The 9,869-nt window shown below is 38.9% G+C and overlaps 1 protein-coding gene across 1 annotated transcript; it reads left to right on the forward strand.

The window, feature by feature from the left end:
• The first annotated feature begins 783 nt into the window (after positions 1-783).
• LOC148727694 (uncharacterized) lies at positions 784-6,554 on the forward strand. The gene is made up of 3 exons (XM_088725704.1): positions 784-1,675; positions 4,432-4,860; positions 5,682-6,554. The coding sequence occupies exons 2-3, from the start codon at positions 4,479-4,481 to the stop codon at positions 5,771-5,773; spliced, it is 474 nt and encodes a 157-aa protein (XP_088581830.1). The 5' UTR covers positions 784-1,675; positions 4,432-4,478; the 3' UTR covers positions 5,774-6,554.
• Positions 6,555-9,869: the final 3,315 nt, after the last annotated feature.

The following is a 9,869-nucleotide window of genomic DNA, read 5'->3' on the forward strand; positions in this document are numbered from 1 at the left end:
GTCTGCTTTATTTATAGGATCTTGCAACAACGTCATGTTCTCCGCGAGTTTGATCTTGTGCAGCTTGTAACAAGATACACAGATTACTGAAAAGCACGAAATACAACAATAATGCAAAATGATAATAAGCAGAGTAATAATTATAGACAACAAATAAAAACAGTTGCACTATGATCACGTGACCACTGGGTACTCTCTTAAATTTCCATTAGGGGGTGTGCTGCAAAGGTTGTTGTCGACTCTAGGGACTGAAAGGACGAAAATCGATGCCTCCTGGTTTCTATATCATTGACGCAAAATGGTTTTGTGTAAATGTATAAACGCCAAAAACAGAAGGAATGTTATCTTGCAACATTTTAAACGTTGGTGTCAAATAACTCTCCAAGTTTATTTATCTGGTATCTCGCCTTGCGTGTATGACGTAAAAAATGTTTTTGTAAACATGTAGATGTTGAGAGGTAAGGTAGGGCAGAAAAACCCAAAATTTTACGCATTTTTCAGTACAACTGCTGTTTCCCGATTATAAGCATAATTGACTAACGTCGCAATTTTGTAGTGTTGGAAACTTTGGTTGTAGATTTCAAGTTTGCTTCAAAGCATTGTTACAAGTCGAAGTGAGATTTAAGTTATCAAGTTGCACTAGCTGTCACATGGCCTCCATGTGGAATGACGGTACGTATCTTGCGACGAAATCACAGCAGCTGTTTTTTTTTTATACTCACTTGCGTGCGAGCTTTGGCCCAGATGTTAATCAAATCCAAAATACTGAGTTCTGACATTTACTGCACCTCAATATATGTGTAGATCTTATCTTAATTTAAACCGTGGTCCACATTTCAGGACAATACCTTATTGGTAAGCTATAATTTACATAATCATACTTACGGGAAACTGTTGGAACTAGTTCTGAAAAGATAGCATTAATTTCCCTTGACATGTCGAGATGAACTGCATTTCTAGTATTTAGCTGCTTTTTCCGGCCGTTGTGTAGCGGGTAGTGGCAAGTGCGACGTCGTCGCCAGTTTTTACCCATGTTTCCTCTATGCTTTTCGCAGATCCAAAGTTCTTCAAGTTGATCGGAGGAAGGTCGTGTTGCAACCCTGACCTGTTAACGATAAGCTCATATTCTTGTACCTTTCCTCTAAGCTGACCTAAGTGACATGCTTGTAGATGATCATTGATGTCACCTCTACATTCTGAGAGCTTTATCAACCTCGCTGAAGACTCGCTACAGACTGAAGCCTTTCTGGTTTCGAAAAAGCACTTGCATGCCATACTACACTTGCAGGCCCTTCAGAAAAATAAAGGGCCAGCGGGTTCACCCGCAATGGTCAATGCGGACCTCTGTGAAAACAGAACCACGGCTGTGCTCGATAGTGCAATCGTTCAGCCTTAAATTCCAAATTTTAGCCCCCAAACTTCGACATATAGACTTGTGGAGTTCTATGACTGATTCTTGAAGAGAATGCAGCAGCGATCCAAAGTTTTAACAGGACATTAGGTGCGAAACATGGCTTTAGTTTTCGAGTTTAGTTCGCGACAACCATTTAAAGAAGAGTGTCGATACACGCCGACCGCTGAAGTTTGGAGTTATTTGCTGGAGTTATCATTAAGTTCACCAGTTTGGGGAGCGAGGAACATCTGAAATCTCACATAAAGCCAAGGTGCGGCGAAGGTAAGCTGTATTTATGACGAAATCTGCTCCAGTGGTTCGATTTTAGTATAGGTGAGAAAATCGCGAATGCTCGTACATGTGCTGATTCAAACGGTCCTAACTTTTGAAAAATTGAAAACGTACAGGGGCTTTTTGCATTTTTTTTGCTTATAAAGGTCTAAACTTAATGGCTGTGTAGGATAGAGTTGTCAACCAGGTCCCAAATCCCAAAACTTAACGTCTAAATCAAGGTTATTTTCGGTCATCGGCCGATGGAGATTTATAGGGGTCAGAATATGCTAAAATTCGCCTTTTCAGATATATTGAGAGGGAAAATTCTAACTTTCTTGGCAAACTAGAAAGGTTTTTAAGCAATGTGATATAAATTCGGTGGCTTAACTATGCGAATCAAATATTTTACAATGTTACAAAATATGCCTACTTTTCAATTTTCGAGACGTTGCGACGGTCCCAAGAGACTGGGAAACAATTATGGCCCCTAACGCAGTCAGAAAATTATTTCGAAACAAACCAAATCTAATTTAGTTCTTTCTTAAGTAAAGTCTTTCTGTTGACAGAGTTTCAGGCAAAATTATTTTTGACGCGAAATTGACCGGGTGGAAATAAGAGAGACAGCCTCTTAATAAGGCACATAAATAACTGAAACGTAAAGTCTACGATTAATAAAGTTCATAAGTATTCATTAAAATTACAAGTAAACATTTCAGAGAAATAAATCAGTTATCAATGAGCGAAAATACGAGGTACCGTACGGTGTGACGGACAGATTTTGCTGAAGTGTGTTACAAGGCTTGAAGACGTTGGAACTGGAGTCTGGGCCGGAGGTGAAGGACCATTTACTTCACAGTTGAAAAATAAAAATGACCGGAGACCTCTGGAAAGAATAAACAATCTGCAAATCTATCCGTCACGCTCACCAAACATTTTGATGAATATGAGACAAACCCCAAATCCGGTATAGATTAGACAAGAATGAATCAAAATTCAATCAAAATGGCCAGACAATGGATGTCTGTTATTCTTTCTAGGAAATACAGGAATCTGTTATCCAAAGTGATCACATTTTAATCCCGGCGTCGGTTTTTTATTAACCAAAAATTCCATCCTTTTTCGAGGAACTATTTCTAAAGATCTCATCCAATTTTCAGCTGACACGTTGGAAAAAATAATTTTGTCTCAAATCCATCCTACTACTATTTTTACTGACAGTGACTTCTCTCGAGAGCAGTAAGTTACATGTCCTACATTTTTTAAGAAAAGGCAACACTGAAAACACCAAAAAGACAACCGCCAAGGATTAAGCAGGATATAAAGTTTATTTTAAAAAAAGGATAAACGAGGAATCATGTCACAAAAGCTGTGCATGTCTTGACTTTCTAACTTGTTATTGGCACGTGCACTGCTCCTTACAAGTTGTAAGGCATATGCCACCATCTTAAAATTAGCCGTGAAGATTAATATTACGACAGCTGTATTACGAATTGGTGCTTTAGTCGTGTGCTTCTACAAGGGTCCGGCCAGCATTTGATGAGAGTCATGTCGCTGCCTGTGCCTGTAACAACACGATGACTGAAGACAAACTTTGACTCCAGGACGGAATTATTAACGGAGTCAAATTGAAAGTTCTCACGCATGAAAAGTTTATCAAAAACAGAGGAGTAGCAAATCCTCATGAAAGAAGTCCTCTTAAATCAAAGCAGGGTTTATTTTGAACGTTTACAAGTGTATGTTGGCCACGTGACGAGTATTTTGATGGAGCACATGAGTAGAGTGTGACAGACCACATTAACCCTTCAGCTCCCATGAGTGACCAAGGTAGAATTTCTCTCTACAAAATCAAAACAATATCAAATAGACATGTGATGAGAACAAGGAGGAAAGAAAATCAGGGCAATATCAGTTGATTCAATACCAAATTCTCCTAACTAACATAATAAGAATTATATGGCAGACAGTAAGGAGAATTACTAATGATATCTTGGTAGTGAAAGCGGTCAACGAAGCTAGTCGCGTTATTAGGCTCCATCGAGAACAAATAAATAATCCCCCCTTGTCACCAAGACTACGAATAGTCCCTGCTTTTCATTAACAAAAAAAGGGTTGATTTTAGTGCGCCGCGCGGAGCTCTGGCAATGTGAGGCACGAAAAGTAATCCAAGACTTCCACGCGGTGCGCTAACATCGACTTTTTTTTCAAAGGATTTTTTTTTACTCGTACGACGGACCTCGCTAATTAGGAGGGACTGGTCGAGGTCTACTGTAAACCACACCTTTTCTTGTAGAAGCAACCGCTGAAATTATGGGAGAAATTTGACGCTGGAAGCTCTTAAAGCTAAATAGGTTAAATATAGCAACCTCTTAAAATGTTCGTGCGCTAAAGTAGACAAATAACCAAGAGGTTATAATTATACACCAGGTGAGGATAAAGAGGATGATACACTAAAACAGTGGATGCTTTTGTAGGCGCGCTCTGATTGGCTACTCAAACTCCCAATATCCTTTGCTATTCACCTCCGAGCATCTTGTAATCGCCGTTGTAGGAATAAAGGAGTTAAAGCCTCTTTTTTGAAATATTATCTAACTGTTTTAGTAGATACTAAAAAAAAAAACTATTCACCTCCGTGTCAGTAACTAACGGTGGATATTTACCTCGCAGATTCGCCACCTTCAATTCGGTGAATAGTTGTTGATTAATTCAAATTTGACCAAACTGAATTTGCACGTAAAATTTCACACCTTATCTGCTCTTTTTTCCAGACTCAGACGATTCAGGTGACGTGATTATTGTGAAGACACGAGAGCCGATGCACTCAACAACCCAAAGAGAACAGGAACCAGTAATTAGTTTGGAGCCCAAATGTCACATGAACGATTTTCAGAATTGTTCAAAAAATTCGATTGTTTCAAATGGTACAACAGCTGTTCGATACCCTTCGCATCTTCAAGCCGAAAGAGATGTCAGAGAAAATGAAAATTCAGTTATTGATGGTGAGTGTGGCGGCGAATGTGACGCTGGCGAAGAAGAAGAAGTGATCGAAAAAGCACGAAGGGATCGCATGGAATTTCCACTCATGTCAGAAAAAGTCGACTCGCCACCGATAGAGTCGCATAAAAAGTGTGACCTCCGCACTTCTAATGAGAATCCTCCAAAACATGAAGGCAACGAAAGCACAGCAAGAAATCAAGGTAATTTGACTCACAGTTGATATCTCTTGTAAGATTACATTGTCTCTCTGAAGCAGAGCTGAGGAGTGTTTTACATACTTGATTATTGGGCACATCGATCTATTTAGCGGCTCTTTGCCTAACTGATTAACTGACTGGTTTACTTTTGAATGACTCACTGGAGGACTGATTGCTTATCTGACCGACCCACTGCTTGATTTACTGACGGACTGACTGACTGGCTGACCGGCTGACTGGCTGCATGACTAGCTGACTAGCTGACCGCCTGACCAGCTGACTGGCTGAATGACTGGCTGACTGGCTGACCGGCTGACTGCCTGACTGGCTGACATGCTGACTGGCTGAGTGGCTGACAGACTGACTGAATGGCTGACCGGCTGACTGGCTGACCGGCTGACTGACTGACAAGCTGACTGGCTGAGTGGCTGACAGACTGACTGACTGGCTGACGGGCCGACTGGCTGAATGCGGACTGGCGGACCGACTGACTGGCTGACTGACTCACCACCGACCGACTAACTGACTGACTGACTGGGTGTCTGGCTAACAGACCGACTGACTGGCTTACTGACTGGCTGACGAATGACTGACTCACTGGTTGACGAATGACTGACTCACTGGCCGACTGGTTGGCTGGCTGTCTTTCTGAAACCACCGCCTTAAATCTAAATTTTTAGTTTTTTAGTTACTATGCAAGGTTTTTCTACCTCACAATCTTTCATTACAAGCCCAGTTGCATACTAATTCAGTATTGATTTTAATCGTTGTTCTCTGTCGGCCTGTTCTGGACTGATCGCCTTATGCACTTTGTATGTTTTCAGATCAAATTCTCACTGAAGACAGTAAGGATGAAACGCATCAAAATACCTCAAAGAAAAGTAAAGAGAAGAAATCAGCTTGTCGCCTCAACTGAATAACAAACACCTGACCAGGTCAACGCGTGCTGATGTGAGCAACATGTAGGAACCTGTCAACAGAGATTGTATGACGTCATCAACGCAAAGAATGAGCACGACTGAAGCGTTAAAGTGACGAAGAGCGATCTAGTTATTAATATTATTAATATTTATGAGGTAATATAGATATAAATATATAAGAACGAGCTCAGCAACTTTTAAAGAATTATTTACAGATGTTAGGAACACTTCATCAAACTGGCATCGACGTAACCTAATACGTTATGTTATACAAGGGTTAGGGAAAGTTGGAAGCGATGTTTAACTAGGAATTTCTATGCGATAAGAATTCGAGTCTTTTACCCTTACGATATTTGAACTATTTGAGCTCCGTATTAATTTCTCCTTACAAAATCACCCCCGAATCACACATATCACACTGACATATAAAGGCCACGAGAATAAAAGAAATATTCGCCAACTATAAAAGTTCTTGAATATTAAACAAATTCTTTTTGTCTGCACCTTAGGAAATGAATAGAGAACAGCATGGAGAATATGCATAATAATCTTGGGGTGTAAGTGGTACAGTGATAAAATATCGAGTTCTTTACGACAGAAAGAAACAGATGGAAAATCAAATATTCTCTAAAATTCAAATGGCGAGGTCAAATGACAAATCGAAGTAAGCTATAGTTATAGAAGGTAAAGTCAAATTGAAGTTGATGTTAGAGTAAAGTTAGAGTTGATCCAAATTTCAGGAAATTTCTGGAAAGGGGAGATACGAAAATTCACTCATAGAAACATTAAAACCTGACGCAAACTTTATATTTTCTACGCCAATCTTTTCTCAAGCGCTTCGACTCTTTCAGACAACCCTGATCCGCAAGACCTGTAGAGAAAACAGTTTGCTGACATCTTTTTATCTAGCAAAACAAGCAATAAGTTTTAGTGCAAACTTAGAAAACAGTTCTTTTCATAGACAGATGGATGAAACCCTTCATTCAAATACGGCATTTTATCAAGTTAAAAAATACAGCAATATTAAAATTTGGTTTACACAAAATCCGTACGCGATACAAGTTATATATTTAACAAATGGTAAACACCACAGCGTACACTATTGAGTTATGGATGCACGCGGGAGGTTGCTAAGCACGAAAGAAGCGTAAGAGTCGCTCGAGGCGATAGCCGAGAGCGACTCTAACTTCTCGAGTGCTTAGCAAACCTCCCAAGTGCATCCATAACTCAATAGTGTACGCTGTGGTGTTTACCATTTGTTTTATAACATAACATTGATACATTGTAGCTAAAGAGCTTTTATTTAACAAATCTTACGTGACCAGAAAAAACAAGCGCGCGCGGAAAAATAGTCTTTGCATTTGCTCACGTCAGCAGCGTACACCCATGGGCAAATGGGGGACACTAAATTGATCAATCAGAGCGCGCGCTTTACTTTGGTTATGTTATAATTAACAATTATTCCACGAGCGCGCGTTGGATATGAGATGATAGATAGCCAACGAGGCGCGTAGCGCCGAGTTGGCTATAATCATCTCATATCCAACAAGCGCGAGTGGAATAATTGTTTTATTAAAAACGTTAAATTAAATTATTAAATTTTATTAAATTTTTAGCTCCCTTTTAATTTTAAGCTGACACGTACGCTTACCATATTTGTAGATTATGGTATATTGGCTGATATACCATAATGGCTAAGCCAATGAAAAGTCTTGAATTGCATTATCCAATGATCTAGTTTTTAATAATTACTATTAGGAAGCCTAATGTTCTAGAACTAGTTTTGCTGGTGCTGATAGTAATAGTCCAGCTTACCCATAAACTTTTTTAGCGAAGTTTCTTCCTTTAAACTGTTTAGCAAATCATTCCAGATTCTTGCTCCGGTAAATGCAAAACTGTTTCTGTAAAAATCTCTGCGACTTTTAGGGAGCGCAAGATTCATTCTGGAAGATCGCAGTCCATAATCGTGAAAAGAGGCGCTATGGGTAAACATTTCAACAGGTATGGGGGAGGGAGACCATTCAGTATTTTAAACATCAAAATGGCTTTTTGACGTTTTCTCATTATTTCTAATGTCATTCAGCCTAATTTACAAAGAACATCACTAGATCTCTGCTAATAGGAGGCACCAGTTATTACTCGCGCTGCACGGTTTTGGAGCCTTTGCAAATTAACTATCTGCGTTTCCCTTATACTATCCCAAACAATGCTACAATATGTAAAGTAAGGCTCAATTATTGACCTGTAAATGTCAATTAGGTTTTCTGTAATATGTAAAGTAAGGCTCAATTATTGACCTGTAAATGTCAATTAGGTTTTCTGTTTTTAGAAAAGGTTTAATCCTTCTTAGAACACTCAAATTACGGGTAACCTTCTGTCTTATACTTAGCATGTGGCTATCCCAAGTTAAATATTCATCGATGTCTACACCAAAACATTTAACAGATTTGACGTTATCCAATTCGGTGTCTAACAAAGAAAGAGCAATATCCTCTTCCAGGCTCGCCACTCTTTTGTCTTGATCCTACAACCATAAAATCAGTTTTTAACATATTTAGGGTAAGCCTGTTGGCTGAAGCCAAGAGGCTATACCCCTGAGATTCTTTGACATTTTATTCTGCGGGGCAGGGAAACTGCAGCCTGAGAATGTCAAGTCCGTATCGTCACCAAATAATCTTGCTAACCCATAATCTAAACACTTAGAGATATCATTTATATAAATAAGAAAGAGCAGCGGACCTAAAATTGAACCTTGAGGAACACCACATGTTAGGTAATCTATAGATAAGTTGATACCATTAGCATAACATACTTGTTGTCGATTTTCTAAATACGAGGTGAACCAGCTGATTGTTGCAGTTTCTACTCCGTAGTATCTAAGTTTTGTAAGTAAAACATTGTGCTCAACGGTATCGAAGGCTTTTTTCAAGTCCAGGAAAAGAACTCATTAACCATGCCTTTATCAATATTAAAACACCACTCATTAGTTATATCAAGTAAAGGCAGTAAGGGTTGAATGAAGAGGTCTAAATCCGGACTGGTACGTATAAAGAAAGTTATTCTCATTAACATACGTATATAACTGGTCAAATATAAGTCTTTCAAATACTCGTGCAATTTTTGGTAAGACAGAAATTGGTCTGTAATTATTTGCGTCGCTCAAATCACCGGATTTAAAGAGTGAAGAGACCTTTGCTATTTTCCAATCAGATGGAAATACACCAGAGGTGATAGATGAATTAAATAAGTCTGTTAAGTTCTTATAGATTACAGGAGCAGCTATTTTTCAAATTCTATTTGATATTTTATCGATCAGTTGCCTTGTTAATTTTTACCCCATTCAATAATTTTAGCACACTGAAGGCTTCCATTTTTTTTAAATTAAAGCTAGAATCTTTTTTGGTCAAGAATTCTGTAGGAGTAATATTATCTTCATTGACTTGAATCTTTGAAGCTAGATTTGGGCCGATCGCTGCGAAGTATTTGTTCGTGTAATCTGCGATGTCCTCAGGATTTGTGATTGTCACACCACAGTCACTTTTCAATTCACTTATCTTTGCTACGCACGACTTTTTTCCTAAGAGATCATTAAGCACTTTCCACGTCGCCTTTTGATCGCCAGATGCCTTGTTTATGCGTGACCGATAAAATCTTTTCTTTGCTAGTCTTATCTCTTTATTGACTAAATTTCTTGAAGTTCTATAAGCCGTCCAATCCTCTAGCATACCGGTTTTAGTTGTTTTCCTTCTTAACCAATCTCGCTTAAACATCAACTGTTTGATGTTTGGATTTAACCATGGAGAAGGTTTGTTACGTACTCTTCTGGTGCAGCAAGGAGCATGTTTATCAAGCAAGCTGAGAAATACTTTAGTACACGTGGCTAGCGCGCGGTTCACGTCTTGAAAATTATCAATACACGGCCAAGGCGCATTACTGAGATCTTTTTTTAATTTTGATTCGTCAAAATGCTTAAAATTTCTTGCTTCAAACAAACCTTGGTCGACCCCTGGGAATCCCTATTTTCCTGATTGCATAAATAAGACAGTGATCACTAATTGAAAGATAGACAGACAGATAGATAGATAGATAGGT

The sequence above is a fragment of the Stylophora pistillata genome, chromosome 6 (assembly GCF_964205215.1).
Source record: "Stylophora pistillata chromosome 6, jaStyPist1.2, whole genome shotgun sequence".
NCBI classification, from domain to species: domain Eukaryota; kingdom Metazoa; phylum Cnidaria; class Anthozoa; order Scleractinia; family Pocilloporidae; genus Stylophora; species Stylophora pistillata.

What these genes read in the sequence shown, in the direction of transcription:
- LOC148727694 (XM_088725704.1), top strand. Translation starts at nt 4,479, where the DNA reads ATGCACTCAACAACCCAAAGAGAACAGGAACCAGTAATTAGTTTGGAG. An exon ending in AAGCACAGCAAGAAATCAAG is followed by an intron (nt 4,861 to 5,681) that starts GTAATTTGACTC and finishes GTATGTTTTCAG; the next exon opens with ATCAAATTCTCACTGAAGAC.